General features: G+C 32.8%; 1 protein-coding gene across 3 annotated transcripts in view; it reads right to left on the reverse strand.

Annotated features, from left to right (window-relative positions):
* ZC2HC1A (zinc finger C2HC-type containing 1A) overlaps positions 1–16,568 on the reverse strand; it is a 38,609-nt gene that overhangs the window by 14,262 nt on the left and 7,779 nt on the right. For all 3 annotated transcript variants that reach the window (XM_033126744.1, XM_033126745.1, XM_033126746.1), the window contains exons 2-5: positions 15,681–15,754; positions 13,265–13,381; positions 6,956–7,097; positions 4,732–4,880 (exon numbers count right to left, since the gene is read on the reverse strand). In XM_033126744.1, the coding sequence (XP_032982635.1) occupies positions 4,732–4,880; positions 6,956–7,097; positions 13,265–13,381; positions 15,681–15,754 (482 nt within the window). The remainder of the gene's footprint in view (positions 1–4,731; positions 4,881–6,955; positions 7,098–13,264; positions 13,382–15,680; positions 15,755–16,568) is intronic.

The following is a 16,568-nucleotide window of genomic DNA, read 5'->3' on the forward strand; positions in this document are numbered from 1 at the left end:
TAATAAAAATAAAATATTTTATCAACATCATTTTTGATTATGGATTGTAAACTAGTATTTCAAAAGCTCACATTCCCTTAAATGAGCGTTCTTTTTATTAGCCACTGAGTTATCCACACTGAGAAAGTGTAGGTTAAAAAATGTCACCTCAGAGAGAGGTTTGCTAAAACATATTCCCTCTCAAAACTGGTATACGGAAAGTGAGGCTTGGATGTCTCACTGCTAAAATAAGAGCAACTTTTGCCAGTTCACATGGGGGGAAAAACGGTTTAGTCAAAAATATTCCCTCATTGTTAGATTTTTAAACTCCAAGCAAACATTAACAGAAAAACTTAGAAACACGTGTGATGCTCTCGGTGGTGCTTTAAAGGTCAAGACTTTTACATGTTCCTGGCTATGGTTCTGCATTTCACATACGTAATCCAGCCATATTTCCTGATAAAAATTGGTAGCATTATGTATCAGTCTGGACAAGTTTTATAATAGATGTTATTTAGATTTTCCCAATGTGAAGAGAAAGAGCTAATTCTGGCTTCACTATTCTCACCACATCATGTCAGATCAATGGGATATGGGTTGAGAAAAGATAGGGTATTTCAGCTTATCTTGTCTATTTTTATTTTTTCTCCACTCTCTAGAAGGATAGCATTATTAATTTTATTGTACTGTCACTTATGAGCAAAATTTTGCTCAGTACTGAATACAAAAATATCTTATCAATCACCTGCTCCAATATAAACAAACATGCTCAGGTTTACACCCCAACTCAACAAGAGAGCAGAAATTAAGACTCGTGCCACGTCTGTTCTAGCCCAGTGCTTCAACTGTAAGGTCATTATTGTGCTGGCATGTATCCTTGGGATTTAGCCTCAGGCATTATTTAAATGCTCAAGACTTCATGAGAAACTGGTTTTAACCTAATTTTCACAAATCAAATCATATTTTATACCAATAATCAGAATAAAATTAGTCAAACATTACAACACTTTGAAATTCAGTCTTGCAAAAAAGAATCTTAACAAAAGGGACACACACACACACAAATAGCATGCACATCTGGAACTATTATGCCAGAAACTGAAATTTGTTAAGCACTTGGGAAATAGAAAACCTTCAGTAACTATCAGATGAACAAATGACTAGAAGACTCTGGAGATGAGCCATATAAAGACAGTTTCTTGGAAAACCTAAGAGGTGTTTCAGGTTTAAAAGGGCATTGTTAGTATCAGCCTCTCCCACTAAAATACCAATGAAGACATTAGGCAAGATTTTAAAACTAACAACGACTTGTCAAATTATCAGACATGTCTACTGAAAATAGGGTCCGTACAACTGGGTTAAGAATTGAAGACCCACTCATTTGTGCTAACCACCAAAACTCAGCAAAATGACCAGCATAAACACAGGGCGCTGATGCAGTGTATCTCCTACAGAGAAGTTAAGTGTCCAGGCTGGACTTAGACAACAGGGACCTGACAGCATCACATACCAGGGACTCAAGATTTTTATGTACTTATTAGAATTTAGTAGTAACTAGGTGCCTTACAAATAGAAAAAGGCTGAATATTCCTTTCAAAAGGTGCTTTGTTTTTCCCCTCTCTATATTAGGCCTCCTACCATTTTACTCCGTTTTATTGTCAGGTTTCCTGAGATATCCAGAACCTAGCCCACCTTATCTATCGCCTATAAGATTTCCCAGGACTTTCACCCAGAACGAGTCAGGTTAGTTTTCTCACTGAATCCACATACTACTCTGAATGCCTCTTGTGTAAAGCATATTCACCTGCCTCTCAGTAACTTGCTGTTCCCCTGACCTAGATAATCTGACTCCTTCCTTACTGACTGAGCTGTATTTTATCTATTTTACAACATCTGGCTGAAATTCTACCAGTATTATAAAAGTTTTCAGGATGAGTCTAGCTATCAACAATTTTGGATAAATTCATTTTAATGGCAATATACATTTCATTCATTAAATATTTGTTAGGTGCTTATTTCATGTGTTTTTATACAGATCACAAATCTAATAAATTTCCTTAGTGTTTATATTTACAAAGATGTTTTACTGAAATTGCAAAAAGCCTAAAGAACGTGGAGGACATTCATTTCTGGTACGATGGTAGAAAGCGCTATTTGAACCAAACTTTCAACTGAACACTGAAAATGCTCAGGACTGACATTGAGTGCTGATGCAAATGAGGAGCAATTGCGTTCTCCTATAATGCTGGTGGTAATGTAAGATGGCATATGCATTGTGAAAATTGTTTGGTTATTTCTTATAAAATTTAAATGGATGACCACTGTATCACCCAGCCATCTGCTTTTAGGTATTCACCCAAGATAAATGGAAATGTATGTCCACACAGACTCGTACATAAACATTACTAGCAGCTTTATTCATAATAGCCTAGAACTGGAAACAATCCATATGTCCATCAAGAGGTGAATAAATAAACAAAGTGTGGTTATAATACAATGAAATAATCTACTCAGCAATTTAGAAGGATGAACTGCTGACACATGCAGCATGCATGAAACTCAAAATCATTTTTCTAAGTTAAAGAAAGATACATAACAATATATATGTACAAGTCCATTTATATGAAACTCTAGAAAAAGAAAACCAACTTGTAGTAATGAAAAGCGGGTCAGATTTAAAACGGTATTACTTTAGAATAGATAGGATAACAATCAATGAGGATACTGAAAATACCTCAATAATAAACTGTATATCATATTGTTTTAAGTTCATAAGGTAACTTAACCTAGCCAAATGTGGTGAAAGAGTACTTCAGGACCCAAGTTACAGATGGGCTATTTCAGTATGATCTGTTCGTTTAAAATAGTAAGATGTTTTGATTTAGTATATATTAAATGACATTTTTGGTTTGCTATTTCTTCATGGGTCTTCTCTAATATAACCATGCCTGAATTTGATAAAATTCCTAATGAATAATAATAACAAAAGTTTAATTAAATAGTAGAACTGGTTTTGACCTGTAGGAAATAGATCTTCATCATATTTGTATCATTATTTTGATCAGAACAGGATCAAAAAGTAGCCTGTAGTCAGGCCAGATTAAAGTTGCTACATATGAGTATAACAAGGATGCATTTAAGCATCTTTAGGAAAAGTATTCTGTGTTTAGTTTACCAATACCGTGTTTCCCCGAAAATAAGCCCTAGCCGGACCATCAGCTCTAATGTGTCTTTTGGAGCAAAAATTAATGTAAGACCCTATCTTATGTTATATAAGACTCGGTCTCATATTCTATTAAAATAAGCCCGGGTCTTACATTAATTTTTGCTCCAAAAGACGCATTAGAGCTGATGGTCTAGCTAGGTCTTATTTTCGGGGAAACACAGTATAGACCCAGTACTTGGTACAGTGTCTCATTCAAAGAAGGTTATCAATAAAAATTTCTTGAATGAACAGAGATGAGAAAATACAGGGTTAGATTAAAATGAATATACCAGGAGTGCCAAAAAAATGTATACACATGACTTGTATTCATCTTTTGTTATCAGTATATATTAAATAGTACAATTTTAATACAGTTTTTTCCTTTCTTAAAATGTGTATACATTTTTTTGGCACCCTCTGTATATGACTGTGCATAGAATCAGAACTGATACAATTTAAGGTGGGAACGACTGACTACCTGGATTTTACATTTACCAATCATTTGGCACCAAGTTGCTGTAATATGCATATTCTATTGTATTTCCTTTGCTCTACTGACTACTTTATTCTTGAAACAAAGCAAAAAAGTCTTATTAATGTTTCTAACTGCTTATGTAAAAGACATGCATTGTTTCATACCTGCTTTGCAAATTATTCAAAAGGAGTCACTCTTCTTTTCCCACATGATGATGTTAATAATGATGTACTTTATTTCCAATAATATTAACAAAAATTCAGTAGGAGGATTCCCTCAAGGAGGCTCCAACTGTAATGGGGTCTTTTAATGTTTAATTCATAAGTAACAACAGAAATAAATGTGTTTTCTGCCTGCTAGATTTATAGCACTAAAAAAATTGTTTACAAATGAAAACTTCGTAAACAATGAAATTTGCTTGGAATTATGACATTATCAATTTTTGTGTATAACAATCTGCTTGAAGAAAAACAATAATACTGTAAACATTAATTTCACATGTACGGTTTATGATGTGCTAAGTACTTTCACATGCATTATTTCATTTGCTTCTTACAATAATTGTGTAGATTACCCATTCACAGATGAAGATATAAAGGCTTACATACATGAAATGTTATTTGCCTAAAAGTTCAAAGGTAGCAGTTTGGATTTCACCCTATATTTTCATTCCCTCATGTATATTACTTATATATAACATGGAAACATTTAGTACTTACATGATTTTCAAACGAGGATTTCATTGCCATTTTTTCACTTTTCTAACTCTTCTGGTTTCCTCTGAATCTGCTTTACCTGTTTTTAACTTAATTTCTTACTTCCTAAAACCTCTTTAAAATTTGTATAATTTCACATCTCTACTAACTCAAGTCCATTTCAAACTAATTAATTCTCATTATTTGTTTTCAATTAGCCATTCAAATTGCTCACTAAATCTCTGAACAGTAACATAAAAATTTTTACAGGTGAGAGAACTGTACTTAAATGTTCTGTAAAGTATAAACACAAAACAGTGAACTTGAAAAAGTCATTTTCTCATTTGTTGTAGAAACGATTAAGTTGAGCATTTCACCTGTGTCCGAGAAGTCACTTTTCCTTTGGTATCGGTAGAGAATTTGCCTTTATTACTAATACGTGCTGCCTGTTCTTTACAGAAATTTATATGTCTATCAGCTGCATTTTCATTAAATCTCCTCTGGCAATATGGACACTGAATATAATCTAAAATAGAAAAAAGAAACAAATTAATAACATAATACTTGAAATGGGACGTAAAGAATTATAAGGTTTTATGAACGTTAATTCAAGATGTATGTATAAGTAATAACATTTGATAAGCCAAAACTCTATTTTCTTTTTAACCACCCAACCTGCCTTATCTAAACTTAGTAGAGTTTTAAAGAAACAGTCTGCTAATATATGATAAATTCCAATTTTCTCCCCGCTTAGAATCAAATTTGAGAGGGAGAAAAAAAAAGCCCCAAAAGATAAATCCTCAGTATGAAAAATGAGTAAGTAGAAGAAAAATGTTATTTCTTTTTTGCCTCTATAATGCCATACTTGTATGTTTTCATCATATATACACATTTTTATCTGGTAGACTACTTAAGCAGTAATATCACATTACATTAAAAATATATTTTAAAAATTGGGATCTTCTGCTAAAATCTTTTATTTCAGTCAGAGGAAAACTGTCAAGAAATAGTTTAATCAGATTTATACAGTTTTCTTTTTAGAAGTCCCAACAGATAGAAGAAGTGATAACAATATACCTTATTAAAATAATTATTTCAAATTTAAGAAAGAACAAATGTTTCCATGATAAATATTCTAAGAAGCAATTTATATTGTAAATAAAATTTCTTTTAAAATTAAATCTCCAAATTATCCCAAAGCAAACCAAATGTTATTGCATTGTAAAAGAACTCAACTGAGACACTGAGAAGACATGAATATAAAAATTTAGCAATGTCAAAAAAAAACAAAACTCAAGTTATTTCAACAGGTTTACTTTTTGATATGGAGTTTGCACTTTAGAATTTATACTCCTCTGAAGCTTAGAAATTTATCCTGCTAATTAGTGGAAAAAGTCTAAAATGTCTAATAGCACAGAAATTGTTTTGTTAGGACTAAGAGATTCAAGAATTTCTAAAGCCCAAATTATCCTGAAGAAGAGGCACCCTTGCTCCCTGGCTTATGTAAACTTGAGAAATATAATCATGTTAAATAAGATGTAACATACAAATAACTTCAAAGGAGAGAAAATTAAACTTTATGGGGAAAATTAAGGGAGGATTAGAAGAGACCCAAACTCACTTAGGACAGCCCCAAAACACTCAGAAAATTAAAGTTAATTACTCTAAACAGAGTTGGCAAACTAGGGCCTCCAGGCCAAATCCAGACTGATTGCTACCTGTTTTTGTAAATAAAGTTTTATTGGAACACAGCTACACCCATTTATTTACATAGTGTCTGTGGCTCATTTCTTGCAACAGTGGCAGATTTCCTGCCATACTTACAGAGTTGAGTAGTTGCAAAAATGAGAGACCCTGTGGCTTAAGATATTTACTGTCTGGCTCTTTATAGAAATAGTTTGCCAACTTCTTCTCTACAATAAAATGTTAAAAAATGATCATACCTACATTTTCTAAAGAAATTTCTCTTTACTGAGAAATAAATCCCAATCTAGAATACTAACAATTTTAATGCAGCTAATTTGTTGTATTAAAATAACTACCTCTTTAGGCTAGTCTAATAACCAATGTCAAAGTGTCAACTGTGCTATTTTAAATCTTTCAGTATCTTAATATCTCAAATGTGTTCCCAGCCATCCTGTCTTGCTTTTGTTAACATTAACAAGCAACTTTTATGTACCTAACAAAGAAAATACAATAGTATTTAAGTTTAGGGAATAATTTAGGTATATCAGTCTATCTGGTAGTTTCCCCACATGAACTGTACATTTTAGAAGCAATGTTTTTTCTTTCCCAGAGGGAGAAGATTCCAAAGAACTAGACAATAACAGTCTAAATCTACATTTCAATCCACAGTGCGCCATTATTAAAATATTTCTTGGAATATTAATATTTAAGAGTTACTATAATAATTTCTAAAATATTATAATGCTTTATGTTTAAATAGAACTACTGTGATAAAAACATGCATTTCTGTGTTCAACACCGAATTAAGTTCAGTAACAACGGAAAATGTATACAAATTCTATCAGTATTTTCTCTCCACAATTCTATCAGTATTTTCTCTCCACATAAACGTTCTGCCAGCAGCACCCCAAGTACCAGGATCGTAGGAAGGAGGAGGAGGAGGAGGAAGTTTGCCCCCCTCCTTAAGAGCCTGATCAAGGCCTTTAGCTGCTCTGATGGTGGCAATGAATTCTTCATGTTTTCTTCTCCAATTAGATGGCTTCTTTGGTGGCTCAGGCTGTAATTAAAGAAAAACAGTTTCAGAACTTTCTTAAGTAAATTGAGATAAAACTTGAGGAAATGCCACATTACTTTAAATGTTCTCTTACCAGAAGTACTTAACTGGTCTTCTTTCAATTTACAATTATAAAAAAAAAAAAACACTTTATGCAACTACAAGCGTAGATTATATGCAATTTTTAAAATGCAATTGTAATTGTGATAGACACTACTAAATTAACTTCTGTAGATGTTATATCTACTTAAGCTCCCACTATAAGAATATTTCCCAGTTTTCCCAGAGTTTCTCCAACGGAGTATATAAGGTGATTACAGAGGTGAAAACTAGTTCTCTATGGTTTTAAGTGGTTTTTCTCTCATAATGAATGAGATTGAGTATCTTTTCATATCATTAAGAATCATCTGTCTTGCCTTTTCTGTGAACTGCTCATATGGCTAATCAACTTATCTGTTGGGTTACTGGCCTTTAAATTTTGTTTTTAAACAATTTCCAGTAACTCTTTAGAGATTAGCCCTCCCCAACAATTACGTCTGTCTTTTGCCCTTGTCTAAGGATCTTCTAATGTGAAGAATTATTTTTTAAGTATGGTTTCATTTACAAATCTTTCCTCTATGGTCCCTGGATTTGCAGTCACAGGTCAGCAAAGCCCAGGCCCACAGCAAAGTAAAATGCAAATCTTCCACATTTCTATTCAGAACTTTAGTAGCGTCATTTAAAAATGTTTAAATCTCTTATTCATTTTGAATTTATCCTGAAACACGTGTGTGACATATGGATTCAACTTGATTTTTTGTTTGTGAACACAGCTCTGCAGCTGTCTCACCATCCTTTACTGACTTTCTCCCCACTCAACTGGGATAATACACTTATCAGATTCTCTTTTGTATTTGGATTTATTTCTGAACTTTTTCTTTTGTTCCATTATTGTGACTATCCTTGTGTCTGTAACAGTATTTTAAATATTGAGACTTTATAATAATAGTTTAATATCTGGTAGGGTAACCTGCTTTATTCTGCTTTTACAATTTTTCTGGTTATTCTTTTATCATATGAACTTCAGAATCAGCTGGTCTAATTTTTTAAAAGACTATATTAACTGGAAAAATTAAATATTATAGTCATAAACAACTTAAGGAAATTAAAAACTTTATTATGCTAAGTCAACCTATCCAAGAATATGAGAAATATTTCCATTTGAAGAAGTGTTCATTTGTCTTCCAGTAGTTTTTTAAAATACTCTTTGTGGAAGTCTTGTACCTTTATTATTATAAGCTTTATTCCTGAATATTTTAATAATTGGTGTTGTTCTTTCATAAAAGGTCTTTTCTTCATTTTTATGTTACATTTATTTGTTGAAATATGAAACCTAGTAATTTCTGTATTGTAGTAATGTACTAGTTGATTCTCTTGGGATTTCATCTCTTACCAATGGCAGTTTTATCTTCTCTTTTCCAATACCTATGAAACTAATTTCTTGTTATTACCTAACTATCAGCTAGCATTTACTGTATTGGGTGGAACTCAGTCTTGTTCCTGACTTTAACGGAACTACCTCTAAGTGTCTTTCCACTCAATATGATGCTAGCTTATGTGCTACAAAAGATTTATTTTGTCATTATTATTGAAATATCCAAGTATTCCTATTATGTTTTTATTTTTAGATCAAGAATATATGTTGAATCAACAAAGTCAACAGATGGTTCTTTAAAAACACTAATATGGCAAGACTAATAAAAAAACACTAAGGCAAGACTAATCAAAAAAAAAAAAAAAGAATACAAATTACCAAGAATGGAAAATAGTACATAATCCAGTTCTTACAAACATGAGACAGAAGATATTATAAAGAAACTTTATGCTAATAAATTTGACAATTAAGATGAAATGAGTAATTTTCAATATCCTTGAAAAACACAACAGATACCAGAAGAAACAGAAAATCATAGTGTTTTATAGTTTTAAAATGAATCTATTAGAAAACTTCTAGACCAGATGCCTTTTCTGTTGCATTCTCACAGACATTTAAGGAGGAAATAAATAGCATCAATTTTTAAAAAACTCTTTCCAAAAAAAAGAGAGAACAACTAGTCTTATGAGAGCAACAAAACTCTGATAAAAAGAAAAATGATAGATCCACCTCTCATGAATATAAATGTAAAAACCTTTACTAAATATAAGAACATTTACATGATTGAGATGGTTTTGAGAGGTTTTTTTTATTATTATTATTAGTTTCAGGCATACAAAACAATGTAATAGACATTTATCATTTATATCCCTCACACAGTGATAATATATCCCTCCCCCCAAGCACTACCCCTCTGACATCGCACGCAGCCATTACATTTCCACTGTCTCTATTCCTAATGCTGTACTCCGCTTCTTGTAACTATATATATATAAAATTGTAGTTGACATTCATTATTGTTCAGCTTCAGCTTCAGGTGTACAGTGCAGTGATCGGGCATCTACATCATCCCTGAGGTGGTCTCCCTAATAAGATAAGTGTCCATCGGATACCCTACAAAATCTTTACATTATTGATTACATTCCCCAAATTGACTTTCGTCTCCCCAAGACAATCTTGTGGTTATCGATTGTGCTTTCTAATCCCCTCCCCTTCCCCCTCATTCCCACCCCCGCTCCCATCTAGCAACCCTCAGTCTTTCCTCCATGTCTCTGAAACTGTATCTGATTAGTTCATTCATTTATTCTTTTCTTTAGATTCCACATACAAGTGAGATCATATGGTATTTGTCTTTCTCTGTCTGACTTATTTCACTTAGCATAATGTTCTCTAGGTCCATCCATATTGTTGCAAATGGTAAGATTTCATTCTTCTTTATGGCTGCGTAATATTCCATTGTATAAATGTACCACAGTTTCTTAATCCAGTCATCTACCGATGGGCATTTCGGCTGTTTCCATGTCTTGGCTATTGTGTATAGTGCTGCAATAAACATCGGGGTACATAAGTTTTTTTGAATTAGAGTTTTGGATTTCTCCGGAGAGATACCTAGGCGTGGAATTGCTGGGTCATTAGGTAGTTCCATTTTCAGTTTTTTGAAGTACCTCCATACTGTTTTCCATAGTGGCTGCACCAATCTGCAGTCCCACCAACAGTGCACAAGCGTTCCCTTTTCTCCACATCCGCGCCAGCACTTGTTGTTTGTTGATTTATTGATGATAGCCATTTTGACTGGGGTGAGGTGGTATCTCATTGTGGTTTTTATTTGCATTTCTCTAAGGATTGGTGAGATTGAGCATTTTTTTCATATGTCTGTTTGCCATCTGTATGTCCTCTTTAGAAAAATGTCTCTTTGTGTCCTCTGCCCATTTTTTAATTGGGTTGTTTGCTTTTTTGGAGTCGAGTTGAGTGAGTTTTTTATAAATTTGGGGTATTAACCCCTTATCGGATATATCATTGGCAAGTATCTTCTCCCATTCAGTAGGATCCCTTTTTGTTTTATTGATAGTTTCCTTTGCTGTGAAAAAACTTTTTAGTTTGATGTAATCCCACATGTTTATTTTTTTCTCTTACTTCCCTTGCCTGTGGGGATATATCAGTAAAAATCTTACTGAGGGTAATGTCTGTAAAGTTTCTTGCTATATTTTCTTCTAGGAGTTTTATGGTTTCAGATCTTACATTTAAGTCTTTAATCCATTTTGAATTTATTCTTGTATATGATGTAGGGAGGTGGTCCAGCTTCATTTTTTTGCATGTGTCTGTCCAGGTTTCGCAGCACTATTTATTGAATAGACTGTCTTTACCCCACCGTAAATTCTTGCTTCCATTGTTGCAGATTAAATGACCATATAGGCATGGATTTATTTCTGGGCTCTCTATTCTGTTCCATTGATCTATGTGTCTGTTTTTATGCCAGTACCATGCTGAGTTTTTTATTTTATAGTGAAATGTCTGTTCACAACATTTATGTGCTCCACAATGAGTTTTACTCATCTACTGCTCAGTTTCGCTGCTCTCTTCTATGTTTTCCCTCATAATATCTCTGTATCAATGCTGATCTAATGGTTTTTTATTGCTCATCATTGAATGAGTTAGGTTTTCCTGGTACAGCTATATACAAGACGTTTAGGGAGAAGGAGAAGCCCAACGTAGCCTTCCAGGTTACATAAACCAATAGCTCTCTTCTCTGTTGCATCACATACAGATGCAAATAAGGTTTCTCTGTGTAATTAGATATACCTGTTCCACATCTTTAAAACAATATAGATCCAAGAGGGCTACTCCTGCCAGCCATACTCCCCTCAGTTCCCACACTAACTACTTCAAGAGAGTGGGCCCCTCACCTTCAGAGAGAGTTTTTATTATTGTTATTATTATTTTTCCCCCCGTTAGCGCTTTTTAAGAGCCTCTGCTGCTGGCTGGGCCTCTTCGACTCTCTGTGCCTCTTCCCTCCTGGCTTTTGTCCATCTCGGCCACGTTCATCCCAGCTCCTGCCTTGGCTATAGTAAACAAGGGACATACGCTTCCTGATCAGACCCCTCACCTTGAAGGTGGCAGGTTCCCAGATTCGGGGCCATGGGGACCCAACAACTTCCTGCATGTCCTCTATGGATAGCTTCTCCTGGATCTCAGTTCATTGGGCAGCCCTTACATGTATTGCATAGTGTGTGGATTATACATCTGGCTTTACTTTCTCCAACAATGGAGTTTGTATTTGCTTGCTCCACTCTTCTGATTTTGTAGGACTTCCTTGATACAGGTAAATATACTGAGAACTACACTACCATGTTCAAAATCTTCTAATGCATTGCTTCTCGAACTTTAATGTGCATATGACTCACCCAAGGACTGTGTTAAACTGCAGATTCTAATTGAGTATGTATGAGTGGGACCTGAGGTTCTGCATTTGTAGTACGTTCTCAAACAGTGCTGATGTTACTGTTCTATAGACCGCGCTTTAAGTAGCAAGACTATAAATACTTAATGTAAAGCAATGGTTTTTACTTGGCTTTTTTCTGAGATTAACTTTTTAATTACAAAAACCCTTAAAAAGAAATGATAACATTTATTAAGATTTTGTCTTGGATAAACTTATGTAATCTCCACAGATGCTTGGAGATTATGTAATCTCCAAGATAGATGCTACAACTACTATCACCATTTTATAAATAAATAGAAGTACCCAACACAACATGGTAAATAGCAGAGCCAGGGTTAAAGACCAGGCATTCTGGCTGTTGAGCCCATTTTTATACCCACTACGTTATACCTCCTCCAAAGATTTCATTAGTTTATTTTCTAAGCTAATTAAAGCTAATACAATCACATATCTGGCAGGTTACTAAGGAAATCTTCAAATAATGATTTATGTACCAAACTTCAGCATTCTTCCCTTAAATAAATAGACAGAAATACAGAGATGAACACCTGATTTTTCTATTATTAAATGATTTTATTAGTAAGATTAACTGATGTATAGGGAAATGTTTTCCTGTACTACTGGCAGAAGTTATTACCACTGAAAGCAGGGTTTTGTTTAAAAAACCTATTCAATCAAGTACTCAAATTTTGACTATTTTGCTGAAAGAACTCTTCAAAACTTTGTCAAAGTATTTACGTGATTTATTCCTAGCAGTATAATGTATCATAGTGGGATTAAGGAGATATTGTCATAGGAGATTCATTGCTTTGGTTACAAGATAGAAAATAAGTTGACAATGACTATATGTGGACAATTGAGCAAGTGATAAAACTTTTCCCCAGAAAGCATAATAAGATCACAAATACTGACAATCAATCAATCAAGATAATCAATATCTATTATACTAGGATGTCTATAAACAATAGCTTAATTTGTGTATATAGGGATTACACTACTGGTAAGATAGACTTGAAATTATACTTAAATGATATCTGAGATAATTTACAATGACATAAAGAACACGTTATGACTTTGAATTATTTCTGACCTATAGCTAAACAAGTGGTTCTCCAATGTTATAAAAACTTCACTGTAATAGTTGGAGTTCGAGACTTTGGTCTTCCCTTTAAAGAAGTTAAAGTAAATAAGTTTCTGATCATTTCTAAACAGACACAAAATTCTGGTTATTCATCAATCTTAGTATAATAGATGATCATAATTTTTTCAATATACATAGCAGCAAGATTCATAATGTTCAAAAGGTTACATAATTACCCTAGGTTTAAGAGGTTTTACTGTTGGAATATCAGTTCCTTCAGCTCTTTGTCTGCTTGAATCAAAAGTCTTTCGTTTTTTCGTGGCAGTTTTCTGGCAAATAGGTCCATGTTTTTTCTGTTAAGATGAAGAAATGCAATGTATCATTTTCTTTTCTACAGAAGGGAAGACTATAAAACTTTAAATTGTCATTGAGACCAGTTAAAAAACCTGAAGATGAAATAAATAATACTAATACATATATAAATAAGATCTCAATTTTACTGAGTTCTTTATATTCTCAAGTTTTCACACTACTAAGAATAAGGATAGTAATGTAACCATTCCTCAGTGAGGAAAATGTTGTTTTCATTACTAAATACCTGAAAGTAGATACCAAAAAAAGAATATAAATGGAGAATACATTAATGTTAGGATTACAAAAGTTAATAGCAGTAGTTTGAATTACTAACGTTAACATGACAGGAGTATGTTAACCAAATATTAACATAAAATAACAGGACAAAGTGGTCAGATTTGTGTCCTTCCTTCACAATCATCCCTTTTCTGGAACTCAAAGTTTTCTACCTTTCTTTACCAAGGATTTTTCTCGAGCTATCTAGTGTTCCACTCCTATAGATTTCGTTTTCTTAACATGGCTGCCAACTCATTCATTCAATTATCCATGTATTCATTTCAAGCATAACAATGGAAGCTCTCTTAACTGACCTCCAGTTAACCTATCAAAAATTATCATTCTCCCTCTGATAAATGAAACATGTTGACTGATGACATCAGTACACTAAATGAATTTTTTTTTTTTTTTTGATAAACACTGAATGAATAAGCTGGAACTGTTAAACTTTATCTGGGAAAGGAAGAAACCTCCAAACTGGTTGGTTTGGTGTCATGGATCCACTCATATTTTCAATACACAATTAGTAATTAATTGTTTTACATATTTGTTCTCAGTTTTCATTACAACAAATAAGCACTATGATTATAGCTATTGGAATAAAAGCTTTTAAATGCTAAAAAAATAAAAGTGTGGCTAGCCGGTGACTTTCTACCCTATTTCCCCGAAAATAAGACTTAGCCGGACCATCAGCTCTAATGTGTCTTTTGAAGCAAAAATTAATATAAGACCCAGTCTTTTATATTATACCCGGTATTATATTTATATTATATTATACCCGGTATTATATTATATTGTGCTATATTATATATTATATTTTATTAGACCCAGTCTTATACTAAAATAAGACCGGATCTCATATTAATTTTTGCTCCAAAGATTCATTGGAGCTGATTGGCTAGGTCTTATTTTTGGGGAAACACAGTAGTAGACATATCTTCTCATATTGAGTTGTATATGTCAAAAGTATGCAGTGCTTGTACCCAAAACTGATGTATTATACAAGTTGTAGTTGTTATCGTGACACATCATTTAATTAAATACTAAATAAGGACAAAAAAGACATGTTTTTTGTTTTTGGTTTTTTTGGGTGAAAATTCAGCTGAATGCTTTGAAAATGGCTTGAAAAATAGTGAATTGATAACCAAAAAAAAAAATCACTAAATTAAGTGTGGGCAAGACATTTTTAAAGAATTTTAAAAAGTTGTCATTATTTAAGAGAAGTCTGTAGTCAGACATTTATGGATCATCAGTTCTTCACTTTGCTTTAAAGAAACGAAGTGGAAATATTAAGAGGATGGAAAATGCAATGTAGCAGAATTCTAATCAGCAAGTCCATCTTCAACGAAAAGTCTTTATTTTACATCAAAATATTAGTATCTGTATTCATATTTGAAAACAAAATATTTAAGGCACATTTAGGGTACATTAAGCTTTTTTTTCTTATTGACTACATACTTGGCTATTTTATGTTAAAATCAGTTAAAAGTGCTTTCCTTTGTATATACTAACTATCTAAAAGTATCTAAAGAATACATAATATATTTTAGGTGCACTTTTAATTGAAACAAATTTTTATGTGGACTATTTCAAATATACATAAGAACTGAGAGAATAGTTTACTCATTTATTCATCACCCTGCTTCAACTATTGCAAACATTTTGGCAATCTTGTTTTATCTATGCTAGCTTATTTTCCTGAAGTACTTCAAAGCAAATCCCAGACATATCATTCTGTATCTTTAAATACATTACTATGCATTTCTAAGAGATTTAGATTCTTTTTTGTTTTTGCTAATATTTCCACAAAGAGAGGAATACTTTACCACTTTAATAGAGAAGTTCTGAAGACCAATCAAACTCTTAAGGAAAGACCACTCTGGAAGAATGACGTAGAGAAACCCGTACTCTTGAACACAGCCAGTATCTTCAAATTATTCCACAGAGGTTCTTTCCATGGAAGTTGTCCAGAACTACTGAATAATTACTGATCTATCAAACTCCAAAGGAAAAGATACTCACTAATGCCACTGGAAAAAATGTTCTTCCGCAAATCTTGCAAGGTAATAATTCTCCAACTTGGACACTTCCATTTTCTAAAACAGGAAAGAATTGTCAATAAATTCTATAACTCAAATTATGTCACTTTCAAATTTTAATGTCTTCCCTTAGTTTCATATGTAAATTGTCAGTTCTGATGAAAAATGTCGTTTCATTTTGAAATAAGCAACATTATCAATCAAAAAGGGCCCAAGACTTAGAGTTTTAAGTGATCAGAGAGGCCATGCCAAATATAGAAGTCATGATTTAAGGGTAACCATACTGGTACTTTGGAAATATCTGTTTTACTTTTATTTTAACCAAATCAATTTGTCATATTATCTTAATTTACAAGCTATCACTACTGTAAATTACTAAACTTCAAAAACAAATTTATCTTAAGGTTAATATTACATATTGTAAAATTTCAAAGCATTAAGAAATAACAGTGGGGATCAGTGTGAGGTAGCTTCCTGATATGATCTAGGATAGAAAGACTTTTGTCCTGTTTAGCACCAGACAATGGAAAGTATAATGCTGACAGTAAAAGATCACCCAATTACTAGCCAAACTGCCTATATTATGTCAGTTGTTCATTGTTTTATATGTATTATATTAAGATTCACTGAACCAGCAAATTGGGCCTTATGGGCACAATTCATTAAATAAGGAAGAACGAGCTGCAATTTCTAAATTAAAGATTAATCTAGCATATATTTATATGCAATACATTTTGTTATGAAAATCACAACACCTATAAAAAAACAACAGCTATATTCTTTGGGATTCCACATAACTGAGTCAATTTAGCATTTTATTATCTAGCCAAATATCAAACCTAAATTGATTTCCATACCTGTAATTTTATAA

The sequence above is a fragment of the Rhinolophus ferrumequinum genome, chromosome 14 (assembly GCF_004115265.2).
Source record: "Rhinolophus ferrumequinum isolate MPI-CBG mRhiFer1 chromosome 14, mRhiFer1_v1.p, whole genome shotgun sequence".
NCBI classification, from domain to species: domain Eukaryota; kingdom Metazoa; phylum Chordata; class Mammalia; order Chiroptera; family Rhinolophidae; genus Rhinolophus; species Rhinolophus ferrumequinum.